General features: G+C 46.6%; 4 protein-coding genes across 4 annotated transcripts; 2 read left to right on the forward strand and 2 right to left on the reverse strand.

Moving 5' to 3' along the window:
* Positions 1-40: 40 nt before the first annotated feature.
* LOC117137158 lies at positions 41-541 on the reverse strand. Its single transcript, XM_033298468.1, has one exon. The coding sequence runs from the start codon at positions 512-514 to the stop codon at positions 149-151; it is 366 nt and encodes a 121-aa protein (XP_033154359.1). The 5' UTR covers positions 515-541; the 3' UTR covers positions 41-148.
* A 13,556-nt stretch (positions 542-14,097) lies between these two features.
* On the reverse strand, positions 14,098-18,059 carry LOC117137406 (aminopeptidase N). Its single transcript, XM_033298830.1, has 6 exons — positions 17,973-18,059; positions 16,667-17,133; positions 16,454-16,609; positions 14,984-16,388; positions 14,426-14,928; positions 14,098-14,368 (listed from the first exon to the last, which is right to left on the reverse strand). The coding sequence occupies exons 2-6, from the start codon at positions 17,122-17,124 to the stop codon at positions 14,152-14,154; spliced, it is 2,739 nt and encodes a 912-aa protein (XP_033154721.1). The 5' UTR covers positions 17,125-17,133; positions 17,973-18,059; the 3' UTR covers positions 14,098-14,151.
* LOC117137407 lies at positions 17,326-18,162 on the forward strand. The gene has a single exon (XM_033298831.1). The coding sequence runs from the start codon at positions 17,326-17,328 to the stop codon at positions 18,145-18,147; it is 822 nt and encodes a 273-aa protein (XP_033154722.1). The 3' UTR covers positions 18,148-18,162.
* Positions 18,163-22,263: 4,101 nt separating this feature from the next.
* Positions 22,264-22,932, forward strand: LOC117137124. Its single transcript, XM_033298422.1, has 2 exons — positions 22,264-22,373; positions 22,436-22,932. Exons 1-2 carry the CDS (start codon positions 22,354-22,356, stop codon positions 22,698-22,700), a joined length of 285 nt encoding a protein of 94 aa, XP_033154313.1. The 5' UTR covers positions 22,264-22,353; the 3' UTR covers positions 22,701-22,932.
* The last annotated feature ends 645 nt before the right edge of the window (positions 22,933-23,577 follow it).

Here is a 23,577-nt window from a genome sequence, read left to right on the forward strand (position 1 = left end):
ATTTCTCACTTGAACAAACCATTGAGGTTGAACTCTAGTTTAAATATCTTTATTTCATGAACGTGACACTGATGAACATCATCTAGTTGTTAAATGAACACAATTCTTTCGTAATTAAATAATATAGAACCCAGTGGATCGAACGCACTTAGGATCCGTATATCACCACTTGGGACTTGATACCAGCTCCCCGTGCGGAGGTGAATTTGATTGTGACTGTCGTGGATCCCACTCCACCGGAGGTGATTTCGGCAGTGGCTCCACGCATTCTCTTTAGATCCGTGATCTTGATGTAGGTGATGGTCTTGGCAGTTCCCGCCTGGGTTAGAGTATATGTCTTCGTGGTGGTTCCCAGCAACGCCTTGGACTTGGTTACGGTCTCACTGGCGATGAGGGTATCCGTCGTTGCCTGGGTGCCGTAGGTGTAGTCATTTCCTTCTCCGCTGCCGAAGTTCGCATCGATGAAGCAGATGTGAGTGCCGACCAAGAGCAGGAAAACGCCAAAGAGGTACATCTTAGAGGTTGTTTTTTTGGGAAGAGATGAAAGCGTACTGTTGGCTAGGGCAATACGGCGATTCGTTTATATAGGGCCGCCCTGAGTTGTAAATGTAACCCATCTGATGGCCCAAATCGATAGTGGGCAAGATAGAGAAGTATCTGTAACACCTACGCAACGCTATCACGAACAAGATGCATTCTATCTTGCCACACAATGAAAACGAAATGATTGTTGGGAAAACTAGTCCATCGACTATGTGGAGTTTCAAAAGCGATTGAAATGATCTTAGGAACTTTCGTATTTTCTTGTCTGGCAGAATACATCACTTAATTAACGAGGAACGATCATTAAGCAAAACAGGTTTAGTTGCATCGAATGCGATTGTTTCGGAGAAAGTGAAATCTTTGACTAATGAAGCTGGGTTTATATTTGCCTCACGATCAAGAACTGCAAGTTCTAATTAATTAATGCTAGTCAATAATATTGTAGACAAAGTACTCCTTATTGCCAAATCCAATTCTAAGGCTTGTTATCTACAAGAACTTAATTAAAAACAAGTGACAACCTGTTGCTCAATCCAAACAATCTTACAGTTTATATATCATAGACAAACAAGAAGACGAAATATATCTTCGTGCGTCATGGGCGACAAGTTGCATGTTCTTCTATTTTGACGGGGTTCACAGTAAGAAGTTTTGGTAAATGGACACATATCGATTTCAGACGATTTGAAATGTGTTTCTTGTCTTCTCCTCATGAGTAGCACACTTTCACAGAGGATTATGAAAACTAGTTGGTTTGCAATTTAGGTTTTTCGATTCGAGGTATGGAGGCTTTCAGAATAAACTCAATTAGCGACCCGAATCGAGCGGGTGATTTTGCTATTTAGCTAGCAAGTTGGCGGCCATTTATCAGGGAATCTAATCTAATCCTTTTGCTGGCCAAATAAATTAAAATGGAAAGCCTTTTCGGCAGCCGAACCACTAAATTACACCAAAGATAATTAACCTGTGCGGCTCCGGATTGGCGGGAGCGGGAAAGTTGGAGTCTCGATGGTTTTGCCGAGCACTTTATTAGGTCTTCGACCCAAAGCGGCGGAAGCGAAAAAGACGGAGGAGCATCACCCAGGACGAAGGACCAAGCAGCAAGAGCAAGGAGCAGGGAGCGCACTGAAATTACAAAATGGCGCAAATTATTGCGGCACAGACTCGACCTCGTTGGCTATTTCCGTCGGCAGGCATTTTTCCAAATGAAGTTTGCAAGTAATCATGAAAAAGGTAATTTAATAAAAGCAAAATCGAGCAACATAAAACTAATTTACGGCCTGAAATTGCCTGTGAAAAGCGAGTGAAAACACAGCAAGCTCTCCCACCTCCTTTGGCTGAGGTCAGTCCTTTGAAGTTCAAGGTTAGGCACTCTCCGCTGGGCCAGCTGCCACTCCGCTCCAGGCGAAATAAGGGACTTGCGAGGAGCAGGCAGCAGGACATCGATTTACCAAAGGATACGCCCTCCTATGCATAAGCTCCTTGAGTGCCTCCGTCTCCTCGACGACCGACTGTGCCACATGTCCAGCAGCAGCAGCAGCAGCAGCAGCAGCAGCAGGACAAAAGCAGCAGCAGCAACATCAAGATCCGCAGCAACCATATTCCTAGTGGCAGCAGCAGCAATGCTCCATAAGCCGCTCAAACTGGCGGAAAAAAGAGCAAAATTGGAGAAGGATTTCTTCACAGTTTCCCATTATCCCAGAACGACGAGGAGGAAACCATTTTCTGTTTGTGCTTCTGCGCCATTTTTCAATGTTTATTTGTGTTATATATTTAACTAAACTAAACTTAGTAGAAAAGTGTGAAGGCTGCTATTGAGCATTTTAAATTTGAGCTTAACATTCTTGTGAAATTATGCTGCATTATATGCCATAATCAACACTCAACTAACAAATTTGTTGGTAAATTATTTCAAAAGTGGCTTTCAGCCCCACAAAACCCCGGCAGCCACACATATGACAAAAGAATTTAAGAGCTTATTTATTCCACACATTTTTGAACCCCCATCCGCTCCAATTTCCACATGCTCCCCCCCATGCTTCCCCTATCCCATTTTTGGCTTGTGTCCAAGCGCCGAAAATATTTGGCCACAAAATGTTATGGTACAAGGCCAAGAACTGCAGCAGCAAATATGGCTAAAAATGCTAAAGGACAACATGCTAAAGTTTAAGCAAATATGTTTGCCACCGAGCAGAATCCACCCCCAGTGGCCTCTGACCCCCAGTTTTCGGCTTCCTCGCTTGGTTGCGAGTCCAAATCAAGGCATTTAAGCCAGAATTTCAGTGAGTTCGCTGCTGCATTATTTAAAAGTTGCTTTAATGCCAGCGAAAGTGGAGCAAACCGTTGGGGATATGCGATGGCAGCGGAGAAAGTTTCCAGGCCTACGCAAATGAGACCCAATTCCGCAAGGAGGAATTCCGTGCGGCCAAGGAGCAGTGGGTCGCCACCTGAGCAGCCGGAGAACATGGCCTCTGGAGCAGGAAATCTTTTGCAGCAGAGATTGAGTACATATTTTCATTAAGTAAATCATAGATATATTTAAGATCATCAGATGGAATGTTTGGTTTCAATGTTTGAGCATGTGGTTTTCGGTGTTTTTTGCATACATGTTGAAGTGGGTCTATCTGGCTAGCTGGTGGATGACCCACGAGCGTGACCCACTGGACCAAATACTACCATGCATGGTAGTACCACAGGCAAAAATAACAATCTGTTTCCAAGGCTCCTGGTCCGCCGTCCATCTCCAGGCAGCCACTGAACATAATCTAAAACAGAAATGTTAAAATCCATTTTAATTTCTATTATGCAAATTTGCTCAAGTGCCATGTGTCGGGTTGTCGGGGCGACGTCGGATTGTAGCCCACTCCAGACCAGAAGTGGTCTGCCCCACTCCCCAACACACACACACACATTTTCGAGCTGGAGAAGTGGCTCAGTCTAGTCGGGTTCGCCTTGTCCCGAATGCATAATAACTTTATTACGGTGCAGATGGGCTCCTAGTGGGCTGGGGGGATGAGCATCGGGCAGTGGACACCCGGAAAAATACAATCGACCCTTTGTGGAGCGAACTGGCATCTGCAAATGAGAGGAAGGGATGAAAGACCAGCATCTAAGCAGTGTGAAGCTACTATTACCATATCGATGGGCACGATGCTGACTATATGTGAGGATAATACTGTGATAAAGTTCGATCTATTGGTGTCCAACTGTACTTGGGACCTGCCTCTTTGACTCTAAGCTCCCGTGGCATATGCGGCAAACTTTTTGCGAAAATAGTTTTGGTTGAAAAATTTGAATGCAGAATTTTCATAGCTGCATCCTTTCATTTCTGACATGGCCAATTCAATTTGTGAAAATATGGCACAAAGGCGACCGGCAAAACAAGGCGAACCCGACATACTGCCACATATATTCCGAATATAGTTTGTGGCCAGGGAGGAGCCCAATTTAAACGCTTGCCGAGTGACACACGCTGGGATGCGAGTCGGGGGAAGGGACCACGAGACAGGACGCAGGACACGTTGCGAGCCGGAGACGGGGAGATGGGAGATAGGAGACGGAGTTGCGACAGGAGCCACATTGCTGACGACAAAGCAAAGTGGGTCAAAAAGAGGAAAAATGCGAGGCATTTCTCGCGGTTGTCACACACACACACACATATATACAACTCCCCTGCCCCTTCGCGCTCATGTTAAACATCCTCGCGCCCTTGTCATGGCCTCCACCCACCACTTCCGACCCACTCCCGACCCACCGCCTGCCACCCACTCCCAACCCACCACAAAGGCCCAGCGGTGTCAGCGGCGGCACTTTGACATTTTTGGAGCAATGTGCCCTGCGGCTTGAGCGGAATGGGGGGTGCCGGATTGGGCAGCTGGGGAGCTAAAGAGGGGCAAGGACGCGAGGGCACGCTCTCCGCTCGGTTGAAAGGCAAATCATGTGCGGCAACAACAGCATATGAAACAAAACAACGCAAGTTCAGTGGCGGATTAACCGAAGCCTGGATACCTGGATACCCTGGAATATAAATGGATATGAAATCAATGGAAAGCTGTCCGAAAGTATGCAACGATGCCTGAACAAGAATAGAAAGAAAACTTACTCCTATATATCTAGCATGATATCCATTCTGCACAAGGGGCGAGCCAAAGAATATACCTTCTCCAAGTCAGGGAACACCAATGCAACATGCAAATAGAATAAATGGAGCGGTGGAATGGGGACTGCTGAATGTCGTGAATGGAGGATGAAATGGGGAACGGGAGCCCAAGGGGGAATCGAAGGAACCACGACATTGATTTCGCATTTGGCATTCGGAGCCGCCGCTTGGAGACCGGAGTTTGGGGATTCCCCCGGGGAGCGGCGGTGCGAATCAGTTTGCGTATGTCAATGGCGTTCGTTTCCTTTTGTAATAAAATTTTATGAGCCGCCGTCGCCTCGGCATTGTCAATTTTTATTGTTATTGTTTCGGCAACATAAACTTGAAATCGATTAGGGGGCCGGGCGGGGAGGGGCCGAACTGAGGCACAACCACAAGTTTCGCAAGTCAAAAGCTCAAGTGACAAAGTTTTATTTTGATTTATGGCCCGGAATCAGGAAGCCGGAATAGCGAATAGAATAGAACTGCTCCCAAGATCACCAGGCAATAGCCAGCGGCCACTCCCCGCCAATCCCGGCCAGAAATCAGGAGTCATCGTCAGTCGGCCAGATAAGTAAAGGCCAAAAAACGAACCCGAACCGAAACCAAAAGCCAAACCAAAAACTTGGCCAGCAGGCTGAACAAATAAATCACACAAATTAAACACAGAGTCGAATGCAATTTGACGTCGCAAGTTGCAAAGTTCTTCCGCACGGATGGGAAAGTGGTGAGGGTGGGTTGGTTAGGGGGGTTTTCCGGGCGGTGGCGCCGCAGAAATGAAGACGCAGCAGATTGCGACCGCCGCTTTTATGATGCGGCCAGCAAAAGTTGGTTGGTTCTTAGCCCGGCTTATTTGCGCGTCGCCTTCGTCCTGCGATTCTTTCGCTTTTTTATGCATTTGCCTTAATTGCATCAACTTGGGAATTGTTTGACCAGCGAATTGGCCAAATAAATTGTTGACAAAGCGGTTAAGCGATATGCCCCATGGCGTAAGTGGTTTTGTAAGCCCCATAAGATTAAACACATTAAATTCAAAAACATGCTCCTTAAACATTAAAAAGTTGATGTAATCAGCTGTAGCTGCTGCCTTTCTTAAAGTCGCCTTCCTTAATACAATATTGTTTACCCAAGCAGTTGGCCAATTCACTGGATTTATCTTATATCCATTAGCAATCGATAAACTCGAGTCGCCAATTTCCGCTATCTGCCAGTCAATGACTGTCGCACTCCGACTCCTTAGATGCTCTGGTAGGAGCTCCCAATCCCCAAGGGGATGATGAGGAGATGAGTTCTCAACGCATTCACACGTAAGTCGTTTGTAATTTGGTCGAGTTCATAATCATAATAATTATGGGCTGTGCGAGGCGGGGGTGGGGCTTATGGCCAAGTGCTACGGAGCTTCCGCTCCGGATTCCCTTTATGAGCCTTTTTTTGCCGCATGTCCATAACATGCGCAAATAACATAATTTCTGGCATTAAAATCAATTTTCATCTTTCCCCAGACGCCGTCAATTGTAGCAGCTGCTTCCATCCGCCTGCCCAGATTTTCCCCTATTTCCCTTATTTTCTCCGCTCGGACTCGCTTCCGTTCTATTTGCCATGAATTGGCCGTGGCATTGTCGTGAAAATAATGCAAATAGTAATTTCTGGAATTGCCATTTTGGCTGCCATAGTCAACTTCTGGAAATGGCCATTGCCATTGCCGTAGCCAGAGATTTCTGACTGCGAAGGCCTCCTCTAATGACAATGGGCATCATTTTCATTCCCATTCCAAATTTATTCCTACGTTGTCTGCGGTCTGCGAAATGGCGCCCAACAACAATGTTACCCGAAATTGTCGACCAGACAATATTTTCCACACGACAACAATCATAATGGACAGGCTGTGGAGAAAAGTTGGCGAATGGGTGGGTATATGCATACTGCCAAGCACTTTACTCTTGAAGGTTCAGCGTTGGAATACTTCAAAACTATTCGAAATATTATATTTCCAAATTTGAAGTAAGAACACCATTATACCAAGTGAAAGCAAGACTTTCCGCACTTTAAGCCACAAGTTCCATGGCGGGGAATCTGCTATCTGGAGACTCAATCCCTTAAAGACTTAACCGAAGTGTCAAAGCCAGGAGGAGTGGAGGCTGGGGAGTGGGCGGGCCTTCCTGAGCGGGCTCTCAAAGTGAAATAAACATTACAAAATAATATAAATGCGAAATATATACGGGAGTGGAGCGGGCGGCGGGGGTTTGCACGCTGAATGTGTGAAAAATGAAGGGAAATGCCGCGACGCAGAGGCGGAAATGAAAAATGCACGAGTAAGAAGGAACGGAAATGCTACCAACGGCGATAAGAATGCTTAACAGCAGCAGCAGGAGCAGCACAGTGGAGGAAGTAAACCCGCAATGAAGAAGGAGCAATGCTTCCCCGCTATCACTAAACATTAGTAAAAATGAGTGAATTAAACTCCGAAACTGCATTAATAAAGAGGAGTCTTTCATTTCGCAAAGCTATGCTATGATATGCTGGAATAATCCTATCTTATATAGCATACTCTTAGTTTTAAGTGTAATATCTCAACAGGTTCCAACCATCAGCGACCAGTACCCATTTTCTAATTTGCCCTTAAGCAATTTGGCAATCGAAGCGTGCGGAAAAAGCCCCTTTCTGTTTGCTTGTGTTATGACTCTTCCGTTTCCATCCCAGCGACTCCACTCATTCCTCCATTAGCCCAGCTGGTGAGCATGTGTTCCTCAATTGCAAGTTAAGCGCCAAATTGGTACCCCGAGGACCATCCGACGTCGCCTGATTTGCGCTAATTGCGTCCTTGAGTGGGAGGACTCAGCACTGCACTTCCACCTTCGACAGCAACTCCTCCAACCCATTCAACCCACTCAAAACAGGAAGCAGAACGTGCCATTTGGCCAGATCGCCACAGCACGGCGAAGATTTTTGGAGGACACTGTAAACCAAAAGTCGCCGTGCAGCTCTAATGTAAAATGATAAATAAATTAGTATGGTGTACCTAACAGCTACTAAATACTACATGTTTTTAAATACCCTAGTGTGAGCAAGTAGTTTCTGGTTTCTCTCTGTGTACCTGCTATTAACATTACTCCTTTTTTTGAAGTTATCGCTGCAAGCGAATCTCTCGGGGTGCCAAATCAATTTGTGCAGCGCGTCTGTTTGGCTTTTCACACCCACGAAGTCTTTGTCCTGCGAGAAGGGGTATCCCTGGGCAAAAACAAAGGACTCGAAAGGACAGCGGCGAGACAAGAAGCGAGTCATTAGGCAATAAGCAAAAAGTAAAGCAGTCAAGGAACAAAAGCCAGAAATTTGCACACGCGCTATCAATTTGAGGCCCAAACAATGGCACTTTTTAGCCCTTCCACGGGCTATTTGTCTCCCGTTTTCCGCTTGCTTTTTATTGTTTGCAGCGGCGTGTTCGCAAAACGCGTGCGGGCCATCAAAAATAATAAACACCCCTAATTTCGAGGACCAAACAGGAAGAACTGATGGCGTTGGCCCAGCCCGCTCCATTCCATTCCATCGCAACGACATCCCCGATCTCCTCAGTTTCGGGCTCTCATTAAAATCAACACCCAGCGCTGCTGATGATATTTCAGAGCTCGTCATCGTCGACGGAGCGTCATTAATATTTGGCGCTTAGGCGAATGCAGCCGCATGAATTGTGGCCAAGTCCTCCCCACCAGCAACATCCTGCGTTGGGTGGCAGGACCTCCCAGCGGGCGTCGTACGCTGGGAGAAACAAATTGGCTCATGAAACTCATGTAGCATTTGATGGCGTAGCTAATCAAAGGGACAGTGATCCATTACGGTTGTTCATGACAAATGTATTCCAAGCCTATATTCCGCACTTACCCACGATTTTCTTGCAGTGCACCCAGAATGGCAGGATGACGCGTTGTTTTGTCCCATTTGCAGCGGCAGCAGGAGCAGGGGAGCACACGCAAAAGCAACAGCAGGAACAGAACGAGGAGCATGAGCAGGAGCAGCAGAGATTTGGATCTTTTGGTCTATTGTTTGCAGCATCGAAATAATGCCGTTTCATGCATATGCATTCACGATGGGGCATCGGGGCAATGGGGGATGAAAAAAGGGGGAGGGGTTCCGGGATATAGAATAGGGAGGAGCTGTGTGCAGACAATCAAATTTGATGTCAGAATGTGCCGGCGAATGAAAGCGGTCTGTTTAATATGCATATATGCATCGCAGTGCCAGTTTAGGTTCCAGTTTTCGTGTCATTCCGCACTCCGCCACCCACCATGGTAGCCCCCACCCAAGCACTCATCCTTTTCTCGCTGTGTATGCATGGATTTGCCAAAGCGCATCAAAATAATGAGCAGCCGCCCGTAAATATGCTTTAAAATTTTACGAGTTGTCATGGGGGATTAATGGGAGCCAAAAAGGGATATTGGTGGATCCATTGTTCAGCGGAGTTTTCCCAAACGAAAATTGAAGCTAGATTAGACCGATTGTACACCAGTATCATGTGGTGAAAGCTGCCGGGTGCTGATGGGTGTAGAAAGTGCTCGGAAAATACTTTTTGCCCAACAGCCAAAGGAAAATCCCAGAGAATTACATTCACTTTGGCATGGTTGATGTGGCATTCAAAATACAAAATATTAGCTTCCATCAAAAGTATAGTTTCACTTAAAACTATATACTAAATTAAGAGTTTCATCAAATTAAGCCAATCATCGCCCCCTATCGACCCAAATGTGTGGATTACAAGGCAAGGATCTGAAATGGTTTTCCATTCTAGTCTATCCAGGAGGCAGGTGTGGAAAGGTGGAGTTGGTCTTCCCCTTCATGGGCTTGGACTTTGGAGCCCGGCTGTTGGCTCTATTGGTTTTCCTTCGATGCGTGCTAAAAGTGTTTTTCCTCAGACGCTCTGCTTGTGTTGTCTTCGGGGGTAAACAGAAACTCGACAACAACAACGGAATCAACTATAAGGAGCACTTAAAAGAAACACGTAGAAGAGCTGGTGAAAGTGGCTGGAAAAAGGAGGAGAACGTGGTCCGAAAGCAGGCAACTCGACGCCCTTGCCCCTGCCACTGCCAGTGCCACTCGTTTCTGTTTTTGTTGCCAATGTTGTCCTGAGTGGTTGCCGTTTTGCACTGCCAAGGTCACAACCCACTCAAAGTGGAGCCAATCAAGTGCTCGTTGAGGTGGTCAAGTGAATTATTGGGCATGGGCATGGGCATGGGCATGGGCATGGACATGGGTTACATGACTTAGGCGAGTCGAATTTGCATTAGCATCAAGTGGCTGACACTCTCAATATTTATTGAGGTGTCGAGTGATTCCATTTCGATGATTGCTTATCGATTTAATGGAAATTAACCATCACAACAACTACCCAGTCAAGTGAATAAAATGCGGGTAGTGTAATATTATTTCAAGAATAAAAGCAGGAGAATGAATGTAAAAATACTTACAAAAAATACTCTCAACTGTAATAAAATCTCCTAAATTTCGATTTTAATATTAACTCCAATAACTTGCTATCCCAAGTACTTAAAACTTTAAAGTGCTTACTAATGCTTTTACGCACTCACAGATTGAAGCACACACACACACGCAGTTTCTAGTGCCAGTTGCCTGTGCCAGATGGCGCCACACAAATTTAAACTCTACAAGGCGCATTTCTGTTGCAAGTGCAGCAATAAAATATTTGCAATTTAATTAAACGAAATTAAACAATCCTGCCAGCATTTGTGCAAACATGTGTGGCAATTGTGCTTGCCTCGTAATCTAAATTTGTAAGTTGCCATCTCTGTGTCCCCCGCCTTACCCTGCGGCTCTGTCCGTCCGTCCGTCCGCCTCTCTGTTGGCCGGACAAGGGGAAGTTTTTGGGCTCCTGGTCCCGTTTCCACTTTTGTGGCAACTTTCTTGAATGTCTCGCAGCCTGAAGGCGCCAGCAAGGAATAGTTTTCACGTTCTATTTCCTTCGCCCAGAATCCAACAGAACTCAAACAAAAGCACCGAGGCCCGGGGAAGGAAGCAATAAATGTAAAGTGAAGTAAGAAAACTTTTCATCCTGATTATGAGAAGACAAGAGCGGGCAGCTGGAGGCGGGAAACACTCGCATTTGGTCAGCAAATCGATTCAGCTCGGATTGTGAATATGCAACAGACCCCGCACAACCAAAACATGCTAGCCAGTGCATATTTGCATAAATATTTGCACACGCAACCACCGAACAAACCGGCCAAAGTCAATAAAAAGGATTTTCACATTGGCCAAAAGTTTTTAATGAATTTATTTTCCCTTGGCGGCATTAAAACAACGAACAATGCCACCCCTCCACCCACCGCACGAGCTGCCTTAATTTACGACATCAACAAAATGTAATACACAAGTTAGACAATAAAAAGCATCGACATCTCCCGTCGAAAGCAAACAAACAAGCTGCACAGCACGAAAATGGAAAATGGAAAATCCGAAAGCCCAAGAACAATGAAGCAACAAAGCTGCCATAGCAAAAAAGTGCACTAATTGAAATATATTTCCCCAGTCACGGGCTTAATTTCAAAGACAACTTGGCAGGTGAAAAGGTCAGTGCAATGAAAGGGCTCCAAGTTGTATTGGGGGCTTTAAAATGCATTCTAGAGTGATGTATTCAGGAAGTTATGAAAGGTTTGTTCGCAAAGAAAGAAGCTATTGTTAGCCCGTCAATGGCGCGCACATAAAACAAACGTCTTATGAATGTTTCACATATATATCGAAATAATCGTTATCGTTCCAATCGAACAAAGCTATCGAGAGCAACCGTGATAAAACCAAAGGCCATCAATTTATGAAACCCACAGCGCTTTGTAGCGAACACAATGGTAATCACGTTTACAACTCCTTGGGAGTAGCAATTGACCCGATTGCCGGCCACAGAGCATAATCGACAATCGAAGCCAGGAATTGATAATCTAAACACTCCAATTGAATTGCAATTGCAGCTACACACAAATAATGTGACCCCTTGAAGGGGCACCACGGTGGCCGGGGGTCGAGAGCTTGTCCTATTCAATTAGGGGCAATTAGACCATTTTCCATTTTCCAATGGACAGCGAATGGCGCTCCCCGCCTGCGTCACTGCCACGTGAACAGAAGCCCAAGTCCCTCCATATGTATGCATGTACATTCGATATGCATTTGCAGGCGAACTCCGGTGGACAGCTACACCCACACGGCACGCATCGAGAAATTTAATTTGAATGCGGCTATTACATAATTTGATCCCTGCCCTGCCAGACACTGAATGCATATTAATTAAGGCTCGCAACTCGATTGTGTGCCAAACTGCCGCATTCGCAGGATCCGACTATTGCGTGCAGGTTATAGCCAGCTTAAACCCAGAACTATCCCGCACCAGGAACTCAGCCCCAGGCACACACTTTCGTCTCAAATTACTTAGGCTCTAGCCTCGAGCATGGCAGATACGCAACCAAGTTGGAAATCTATTATTCAAATCAAATTCAAAAAAGCTTACTCCCAGAAAAGAACTGAGATCGATCATGAAAGGGATTTCAAGATTTTGAGACGAAAACAATCTCAATGTTTTAAAGATGGGAGTGAGGGGCAAAAGAGAGAGAAAAGAGAGAGATATAAATGAGAGCAGTCATTTCCAATCTGAGAATGGTGCGATCTCGATCTGACAATGCTGAGCATGGATTCGATCTTGGCTAAAATTCGAGATCGAAATTCTCAATGCCAGATCGTGGAAAGGGTTTTTTCTCTGAGTGTATATGTACTTCCGATTCCATGAAAATAATGGGGCAAGAAAAAATGTCTTTAGATACTGACCCCTTTAATTGGATAGCACATTCCACAGCTCTGTGTTCAATCGGGCACTTTATTTGACATTTCGGTCGCATTTTCCTCTGCCGGCGTTCGGATTCAATTAATTTGTGATAAATAAATAAGTTAAGAGGAGCGCTAAATTCCGATGTCCGGCGTAAATATTTAACATGAAATATGTCGAAAAACACTTGCACATTCACCGGACCAAATTGTTCAGCTCCGTTTCTGTTCAGTTTCTGTTCTACACGCACGTCAAGCTGGGCATCGCATTTAATTAATTTAATAACCGCTTTTAACAAGCATTAATAGCGTTAATTTTTCTGACAGGGCCACTTTTCATTTGCATTTGCATTTATGTATGCATTTCCCAGCAAATATAATATAAGGCAGCGCATAGTGGCTTCGATGCTGACCCATAGGTCATCAGATGATTGATTCAGCGCAATTTTAACTCCAATAAACTTTAGTGTCCATTAATTGCGGGCGCCATTTTTTCGCGGCTCTTGATTCGCACTTTGCAGTCTAGTTAAAAAAAGAGGATATTAAGCCATTTACATCGTCATCCTTTGCAGTGCAATATGAATATGCATATGTCCGAAATGAATAGTTCATTTCGCCCCGGAGTATTTTCTATTAATTGTATCAATTTCAATTTAGCATGCTCCGCCGTGCTAAACTCTCAATCGGATTAGCTTTCATCATCTCCGGGCGATTGCCAGCTAAGTCCTGCTAAATATTCCTTATTGTTTGTCCAAGGAGTCAACAAACAAATGGCATAATCCGTGATGGTTGGGAGCTGCAAGAGCGCATCGTACACGACTGAATAAGCCATCAAATTGGTTGCAATTGACAGATACTTTCGCCTGATTGACGCCCTAAGTCTCACTTTTGCAATGCAATCCATTTGGCCCCCGGCACATCAATTACAGACGATTAATTTATCTAATTGGCAGCTAGTTGCGGATCTCGATCCCGATCCCGAATCCTACTCCTTGTCCGGGTCCTCTCGTATGACAAACAGCTGGAAGCGGCGAACAAAGGGACAACCTAATGCTGGGCCGCCATTTCCATGTTCTTTCCACATGTCATCATCGGTGGATGCGAATGCGGATGTGGATGTGGATGTGAGTGTGGCAGTGAGAAGTACATATTTTGACGTACCCGTGTAAACGTCAAATGCCAGAAAGGACCAAGCAGCTCCGCCGAAACAAAGGAGCTGCTGCCTGGCCGAATGGTGTCGGTGTGTGTCCCGTGTCAGGCAATCCACCAGTCAAAGTCCTGACAGGACCCGTTTCTGACAGCCGGGCTCCTTGAGCCTCCGCCCTGCCCCTGCCCTGCCCTGCCCTTTCGTGCCACCCCAAATCGCATTCCTTTCAGTGCTGGCTACAAGATTTCATCGCCATTGGCTTAATTAATACCCAGAACGTGGAGCCTGACAGCCCGCCGAGTCCTGGCCATTATAGGTTGACACAGGTGGCTGCCTTGAAAGTTGGTCAAAAGTAGGGTACAAAATTAACTAAATTGTGACTACAAAATGAGGAGGCATTGTGTTAAAACTATGCAGCATTACGAATAAAATGTAACAAAGGTGCCTTTTTTAAAGTTTATAAACTTTAATCAACTTAAATCTGTTATATATTATTTGAATGAGTATGCTATAAGTGTTTCTCTATGGCCTCGATAAAATCGCCGGAGCAATCTTTCTGCCATTTCTGGTTCATTTTGCCCTGATAGATGGCTTTCTTCAGAGGTTCTTCAAACTCCTTTAGGTCTTCCAACTGCGCCTTAAGTCGATCAATTTCCTCTGAGCTCCGAAGACTTTGACCCAAACTGAGCAAAAGTCCCGTGAGCTCTTTCTTCTTGAATTTTTCACTAAAAATATGGGATTGTTAATAAGTTACATATAGTAATAAAATACTTGTAGCTTACCCAAGTTTCTTGGCATGGCTGATAATATAGTTTCCTGTGGGAGAAACCAAATGTTTCCCATTTAGGGCGGATTTCACTGCTAACATATAGCAATCACCGAGCAGTTTCTCGTCGGATTTAAGTGTGTAGTTCAGAAACTGTTCGAAGTTTCCAAAGTTGCGAACGCAACCGAGGGCAGATGCCAATATCCTTCTCTGCGATCCATTGGTGGAGTTCTGGAACAGTCCGAATACTTCCTGGAACTCTGCATCACCGCCATCATCCAGTAGCGAGCAGTAAGCCACCTTTTGGAAATCGGAGGGCAGCTCCAGCTGACATCCAGTTCTGTGGGTTATAGCCAGAATCTTGGCCTGATTGGTGCAATCAGCCACGTGGTAACGACAGGCCTGTGAGTATGCAAAGTGTGCAAATGGAATGTCCTTGATGGCGGGCTTAGCTTCTCTTATTCCTGATAGCTTTGGAAAGCGGTTATACAATGGCAACAGCAGCTTCTGCATGTATTTCTGTAATATTGAATTGAGTTTAAGTAATAAATAATAAAGGTCTGTTTAAGCTCACCTTAAATTTGTTTGCCTCCGCAACATTCAGTAGGGCTCCCAGTCGATTGAGGATACCAATGGCCCTCTGCCACGGCAAAAAGTCCTGCTCTTTCTTCAGATATTCCAGCAAATCGAATGCTTTGTCATATTTGTGTAACCGGACTGCAGCCAAAGCCATGAGATCATCCAGCAACTGAGCTTTGTTCAGTTTGTGGATGCCACCAGAATTGGGATCATTCCTCAGACTCTCGATTATCAAGCGCCAGTTATACTCATCATAGTTAACTCTAAAGATGGTGGCTACTTGGGGATTCAGTATGACCCACTGGTCAGTGGATGGAAGATCGGGCAACTGCAGTACTTTAGTGTTTAAAGGACACTCCAACCAAAACTGTGGGGTAGTTTGATTAAAGTCCGGTAGATTTTGCCCAACGAACCTCAAAGGAACCCACCAGCAGGATGAGTCCTTTTCAATTCCATGCTCCTGGAAGAATCTGCTCTGATTGAGGGCTACCTCGCCTGTTTTGTAGTTCCGTATAAGGGTTACCAAGGGATAACCACCCTGTAGGGTCCAAGAATCCATGGCCCTACTTAGGTTGAAGTCGGACGTAATAACCTGGTTTTTCAAAGCAGCCCTTTGCAGGGAATTCCAAAGGTCAGCTTGGGCCACATTACCAAAAGAAAAGCGTCCCAAAAAAGATCGAATTCCTTGGAAGAAGGCTTCCTCTCCTACCAGCTTGTGCAGCATGCGGATGGTCAGTGATCCCTTCTCGTACACATACTCCGTAAACTGTCCGAGCACCTCGGCGGGATCCTTGACTTCCTTGGAAATGGCCGGCACAGTTGCATTCGAATCCTTGCTAAAGAAGTTCGCCAAATCCCTTGATATAAAGCCCTCTCCTCTTCTCAATTCGGGCTCCAAGGCATCGAGGGCCAGGTAGCCAAAGTAGGTAGAAGGACCTTCCTTCAACCAGAGATCATTCCACCACTTCATGGTGACCAAATTTCCGAACCACTGATGTGCATATTCGTGGGCCACCGTGATGGCAGTACTATCTTTCTGCTTTTGCGGATAATCGCCTTGATTTTGTGGCAATCTCTCCTCGTTGTAGGTGACCAGACCCCAGTTCTCCATGGCCGTAAATCTGTGAGTGGGCACCGTCAGTTGGTCGACTTTCTCCAGCGGAAAGTTAATTTGGAATAAATTCTCGTAGAAGGAGAGCAGCTTTGGTGCAATTTCCATGGATATCATTTCCTGACCCAACAACTTCGGCTGCATCCAGTTGCGAAAGATCACTCTATTGCTGGTCTCACTCTCCTCGGTGGCGGCATTTTCCAGATCATGGACGGCAAAGGCCACCAAATAGGTCGAGGTCCTTAGAAGAGTGTCGTGATCGCACCATACGTAATTTGTAAGACTATCACTAGAATAGGAATAGAGCATTTCATGAACTTCAATCCTAATCCTTCACAATATAGGGCTACTTACTGATCCTGACACCTGAGAACAGGCATGCCACTCAATCCCATGTATTTCTTATGATAGCCAAGGGTTATGTTGAAGGTTGCCTTCCAGGACGGTTCATCGAAGCAGGGAAATGCCTGCCTGGCAAAAGTGGGTGAGAACTGAGTGACCGCCAGGTGACTGAAGCACCAGAAAAGTTATTCATTTGTCTCATTAAATATGAATTAGACAACTCACTGAACTTCCTTAGTAACTATATCCGTGTAGTTACTTTTGTAGTAGCCACTTTGGGAATCATTTAGGCCGGCTTCGAAGTGCATTTCCAGATGGTAGATCTGATCCTTTTTCAGTTCCCGACCCAAGTGCAGAATGTAGAAGTTGTGCACCTCATTCACTTCGATGCGAATGACTCCAAACTTTTCCTGGCCAGAAACAAGTGATGTTCGGTTCTCATCTATCTTTAAGTACGCCGCATGCAAGGTGATGTTCTTGGTGGTCTCCCGTGCCAGAAGATCTATTTTCGCAGATCCCTCGAATCTTTGATCGGTGCTATTTAGGTGTGTGAGAATTCGCAAGTTGTAGTGCAGAGGCTCCACGGATCTGGGCAAACGATAATCCTCGTAGACAGCTCTGATGGAAGGAACAACGATTAAGAAGATCCCCAAGATCCAGAGACTTCGCTGAGCCCGCCACATGTTGGGATGCTAAGAAGGGAAAGATTGGGTACGGATTGGTATGGATAAGGTATAAGATTATAAAGGTTATGAATAACCCTGATTAGGCAGTGGAAAAACACGGATTATAGTCCTACAATTCCGAGCTAAGATGCAGGTAGGCCTTTGCTTATTTAATATTAGTTTCCCAAATTATTTAGATAACATTTCTTTGTTTGGAATATGTTTTCGAGGTTTCTCCGTGGTTCGTCCACCTCCCAAATTTCGTGTTTAGTGCGGGGTGGTGGCTGCAAGTCAAACACATCCCAATCTATCTGCCCCGCAGCACTTCAGCCACACCGCAATGTGAGTCTTTTCACAGGGAGACTGCCCCGCTGGAAACTCGGCGTGATGCAGTTGCTCAGTGGCCTGCGACACCGGTACTGCCTGTGGCGCCTCCGCCGCCTGCTGGGCGTGGCCTTTGACGAGGGCGGATTCGAGGAGGGCACTCGTCAGGCGGCGGTCACCATGATCGATGCAGTGCGCCAGGCGGACTGGCCCTGCATCCGGAGTTGCTGCACGGAGCGGGGATCGGCCGACATCTACGGCTTGTCCCAGATGAGGAGTCCCTACTGCAGTTTGGTTCGCTTCCAGAGGGAACACCTGCGGCATGCTCTGCCTGTGAGGGTGGTGCGTCGCTGGATCGATGGTCGCTACTACGTCATGGTGGACATGCTCTTTGTCGGCCTGCGCAACCTTCTCGATCTCGGAACGGAGCAGGAAAAGGAGGAAATGCTCCAGCGTATTCAGAGCGTTCTGGTGAACTCCCAAATCGATGATAAGTTCGAACCGAGCAACTGCCGCCTGGCCATTGCAGAAATAGTGCTCACCTTCTCTATGGAACTGGGCGATCCTCAGGATCCTCGGGATATTGACGGTGAAGAACAGGACAGTGGCTGGCTGGTGGACTCCTACAAGGTGCAGCGCTTCAAGCTGATCAGCTTCAGTCCAAAAACACTGAACCTTCGCGTTATTGACTTTCTGAAACCAGTTCGACAGAAGTAGCCCACAAAGTCTCCGTTCCGAAGGTGTCGTCACTGCAGCACTCGAGTAATTTCAGTCACGTGCCGTTCTCCGGTTCATCGATCCCTCGCGTTAAACGCACTTCATCAGCGATCTCTATCCACCGATCGTAGCGCGATTACGGTTCGAGGTGAACTGATCCGCTGGGAGGGATACCTGGCATATTTATGGCTTGGAACAGGTGTGTCGAGAGGCTTACCAACACTGTGATTTTTAAATTGCTATGAGTTTTTCAATAAATGTGCGTCAGTTTGTATTACCATAAACGGAAGATACGATGAGGCCTACAATTAGTGGCTGAGAAGTATAGGTCTTACATCTTACTGAACATAAAGAGCTATTACAAGCACATATGAATCCAAAATGAATGAAATGAATAAACTTTTTGGATCAGGTAATTAAAACTGCAAGAGCACGCTGCCTTTTAGTTAAAGCCGCGAAGTAAGTGTAATTTGTCAGGCTGCGGGCTTTTAGCCGCTGTACGCGCATTTACACTCCAGATGGGGTAAGAGTTAACTATTAACTACTTGCAGCCGGAGTCCAAGGATTCGCCCCCTTTTGCAACCAAGGGAGGGGTGGGTGGTGAGGCTGCGAAATCACGACGTGTCGCTTTCGAATGGAACATAAAAAATTGAGGGCTTAATTAAAAAGCAAAAATGTGCTGCGATTTTCCGCTTTTTTAACGCCAACAGCAGCAACTTCGGTCCGTATTTATATCCGTACCCCAGCCCGTGGCACAAAAAAAAGCCGGGAAAATGCGAATGCGAATGGGAAAAACAACACATTTTCCAGGGCCAGGGAGCGCAGGGAAGGGAGGAGTAAAAACTACTTGCCGACGACTTTTTATGTGGCCCATGTTCCTTGGAGGCGAAGGAAGCACTGCCAGCAGTTCCATTTGAAATGTTCCGGGCCTCATGTGTCTTTTTATTTCGCCCCCTCCCGGGCTCCTACAAATTAAGCTTTCCCTCGCTTTGTTGCCTCTTTTTTGGCCAGGCCAAGACCATGACTTTTGTTGTTAATTAAAGTGACGGCTAAAAACATGAAACTCTCAAGTGCTCATTAAAATTGAAATGCGACTGCAGGAACAAACCAAATGTGTGCCAAATAATGACGTTTGGCTCTTAATGCCACTCCATGTCCTTTTCGCAAACAGGATAGTTGCGTTCACTCTACTGAATGCGGGAATATTAAAGGGCTCAAATGGAAATTTAGCAGGTAATTGTATGGTGTGGGTTTCAGCTCTTTAAATTAGGTAATCTTGATTAATACCACGAGTAAATACTAACCTACATAGTAGTACAAGTGGCATTCATATCCAGCTCTTCGGGTGCCGCACTTTCCGCCGTACTCCTTCACAAATCATTTGTTTGGCCAAGTCCAGTTCCAGGAGACCAGGAGTCCACATAAACCAGCGGCAATCCCCTCCCGAAATCAGGGCGATTGCAGAGCTTTAAAGTGCTCCTTGGCAGGCCACATAAATAAATGTTTGCACATTTACATTGCCGGGCTGCCCTCCTCCTGAGCCATTCTGCTCCTGCAGGATTGCGGGTGTTGTGTTCGCTCGCTTTGTTGCTCCCAGCACGTTCATAACTCAACTCCTGCTCCTGCTCCAGCTCCAGCCACTGCTCCCTCGCCAAGGATGCTATTGTGCGAGGATGTGCCGGAGGTGTTGCTTCCCAGACGCTTTATTTACTTGCAATTCGATGCCGGCAATCTCGATAGTTTCAATCCGAGGCTACGCCCCGCATTGTTTCCCGGCGCTCCGCTGGCGATGGTTCTCCGGAGAGAGATTGCCATAACTTTGTATAGTGTAATGGCAATGCAATTGGATGAATTTGGCAGCAGGACGAACTGCACCCATCACGGGCATCACGGGCATCGAGGCCAGTTAGTGGGAGCTCAAATTGCAAGACAAAGCTGCGAGCCCAAGTCAATTTGGCCAAGTCTCACAGGCGGTCAAGGTGGCGCAGTGATGCAGTGATGCAGTGGCCCCACTGAATCCAATGCAATCGCTGCAATCACGTACCCAATGGGCATATTACTAGCTGACGGGGATGTGAATGGATTAGGTTGACCTGGCAGTGGCTGCTCACTAACTGCAATCTAATTCTGAGCTGGGGGTGTCACATTTATCGGCATGCTTTTATAAAAGGGTATCCATCGCACGGAGGGGTATCAAGCTTTTCTCACACACTTAAACATCCTCAAACTTAAATTTTCCCTTATATTAAATATTCTTAATGCATATAGTTCTATTCAAGCATCTACAAAGGTCACTTGAAGTTGGAAACAACGAATTTCATTTGCAGCATACTTTTGGACACCTTCAACACTGTTTTCCAAACTATACTCTTTCCTTTGCTGCCCGCTAGTAATGAAGTTCATTGAGTTATTACTTATTTCGAGTGAATCTCAGGGTGCTTGGAGCGTTGATCTGGCTATAGGGTCGTAAGCTGGGCCGACAATGGCCCGTGCGAGATGAGGTCGGGCTCCATTTTCAGGGCAGTTAGCACAATGTCACGTAGCAAATGCGACAGCGTGGTCAACATAATGAACGGGGCGGCCACCCGCTCCTCCTGACCCCGGCCACGCCCGCCGCCCCTCTGCTCCTTTGGGATAAAGAGTGCAGCATGCTGCAGGTTGCAGACGGCGAGTCCTTCGCGCAGAACCAGTGCTGTCCGGTTGACTATTTTTCAGGGGCATTGCCAAAAAAAAGATATTTACTTAAAAGTTCAGAGTTTTGGTTTCTAAGAGGTGAGAAATACATTCAATGTTTTTTAACTTACATGAGTAGCTTCTTTCACGACGATTTTTTACATGAGAGCACCTCTGGCCATGGCTTTGGTGGCTTCCATTCGTGTCTGGTGTCCACTGATTGCTCTGGCGGCGATTGCAATAACCTTTGCCCATGTCGACCATGTCACGACAACTCCGCTCGGTTTTCGGGCCAAAGGAACCCTCAGACAGTTGGCTCCGAAAAATGTGTCGATGCACGTGACATTCGGATGCAATTTGCAATTTGATTTTGTTCCCCGGGGAGTCAGTGGACGGGCGGAGGAGGTGCCCACCGCCAGCAGGTTGCAAGTTGCAGGTTGCAGATTCAGATTCGGCTTGTTGCCTAAGTTCAAGGATCAAATTGATTCCCCGTCCGGCAGCAGCAGGTGTGAGATGCGAGATGTGAGATGTGAGCTGCGTCTTTGCATTGTTACACTTGACCAATTCGGATTGCAATTACACACCTGACTGTTTACCGCCCGACCACCACCACCACCACCACTACCGCTCCAATTTTGAGCCTGACTTTATGTCTGGTGAGGAAGAGGGCATTTCTGGACTGTAGTTATGCTTGGGGGCCAGCTGTGGGGCTGGCTGAAATGGCAGAGCAACGATTTGTGTGGGTTTTGGCTTGTTTTGCAATTTGCTTTCTTTGTTGGCGCCATCATCCCCACCACACCACTACTTAGTCTGTTTATCGTTCGTGCGACGCGCTCCACAATTTGGGGGAATTGCCTGCGGGACAAGTGGCCGGAGTCCGTCGAGTAGGTGAAGGACAGGCAATAAGGAGACAACCGAATGGACACTGGCTTAATTGAAGTCCTCTTCATGACAGTGGATTTATTGGAGTACAATTCCTTTCTTCTATTGCAATCTTCTATTGCAATCTACCGATTTGAAGACACTTGCAAAAGGGTTTTTAAAGTATGTGTTCAGATAGCCTAGGGACTCTCTTTTCTGCAGCATACTTTCAAGCAGCGGAAACCCCAGTTGATGCTGTATTAAGTTAAAGGGCCGGCATCAATTAATGCCCACTTAAACCCAAAGCACCTAGTCAGCAATCCAGACTGCAAGTTTACTTACATTTGCACTCAGGCCCGGGAGTTAATGGCGCCCTTGTTATCGGATGTGGATATTCCGTTCGCCCCGGATGCACAACATCTCCGCCAGCGTTCGCCTTTCCAGTTCGCCTGATTGACCTTCTATGAGTGGCAAATGGTGTTGGGTGTCAGTCAGGCGAAGCTCTCCGCCCAATTTCCACCTCCGCCCGGCCAATCCTGGCGCTTCGACTAGGTGGCAAACTAATTGGGGAATCGAACCTGGCCCGGAGAAGGCTGTCGGCCGGGTTACATTAGTGTTTCAATCACCTCACATTAGGCACGCTGCTTTGTCTACTACCCAGTCGAGCGCAAGATGAAGAAGTCCGGGGACTTGTGAGCGCAAGCCAGTAGGATTCGCACTTCGATCGACTAACACCCTTCTCCTTTCGCCCTAGTCTCTCCCTGCTCAACAACCGCGACCTGCTGAAGACTCCGTCCGGCAACTCCATCGTGAACTTCCTGGTGAAACCGATGAGCGTGGAAATGAACACGGCGGACAATCTGATCACGGGTGCCAGGCGCCAGCGAATGATGGAGCTCTTCCAGGAGGACCGCGCCTGGGAGGCCGCCGAGTTGTCCCGCTTCGGACTGAGCTGCATCAAGGCCCCGGACTGCTATCCCTGCTGCACTCCCTTCGAGTGCTCCAAGGCCAAGTTCTAGGACTAAATGATACGGTGATGTGGTATTTTCTTGTATGTGTGTGAGAATCAAATCCACACGTTAATCAACCTTTAAATTCCTTCCTCGCAAAAGAGGGGATTCTCTAGGAGATTAGAAAACCTACCGTAATTTCGTTGAAATTTATTTATTTTATTTGTCGTGGCGTGGAAAGCACCTTTGGCCTGCTCCTGCGGTCAACTGTCGGCCGCGTAATAAATTGATTCGGTGACCATTAATCTATTTCCCGGAGCGGGCGGAGGGCCACGCCCCCAGCTGGATGCGCTGCTCATTGTTTAGTGAATGGCAGGCAAATTTCGGCGCCTTTGTTTCCAGATAAAACCCTTTGGGCGGATCGTGTTTTTTCGGGGGCCATGCCCGCTTTTTTGTCCTGCGGCGAACAAAACACAACTGATTATGGTGGCAGGCCACTTGGCCGGATTAATTGAAAGCCGAAATCCAAAAGCCTAAAGGCCGGCTTTTTTGCCCACTTCGGTTGGGATTCATTTCGTGCTGGGAGATTGGGGATTGAGAATCCTCCATCATCATTTGTCACTGTCAGCTAACGGAGTGTGATGGCCGCTCCATTTGGCCATAGATGAGATAAGAGGCGGTGCTCGGGTTCAGCCCGGTTTCGCTCAGTGCACTCGGCTGCACTTCCCGCCTGACTTTTGAGCGTGATTTTCTTTTCCGTGTGCACTCAGCGATGCGCTAATCAAATTATAAATCGTGCCCATTGGAAAGTCGTTCGATGGCATCGGTGGCCCCCAGGAGGCGACATTGTCACCATCAGCCCGGGCAATCATAACTCGCACAAAGGGAAGGCCATCCTGCATTTTTCTACGCCTTCCCCACCTTTCACACTTTCCCCACTGCATCT

This window comes from Drosophila mauritiana, chromosome 2R, assembly GCF_004382145.1.
Source record: "Drosophila mauritiana strain mau12 chromosome 2R, ASM438214v1, whole genome shotgun sequence".
Classification (NCBI taxonomy): domain Eukaryota; kingdom Metazoa; phylum Arthropoda; class Insecta; order Diptera; family Drosophilidae; genus Drosophila; species Drosophila mauritiana.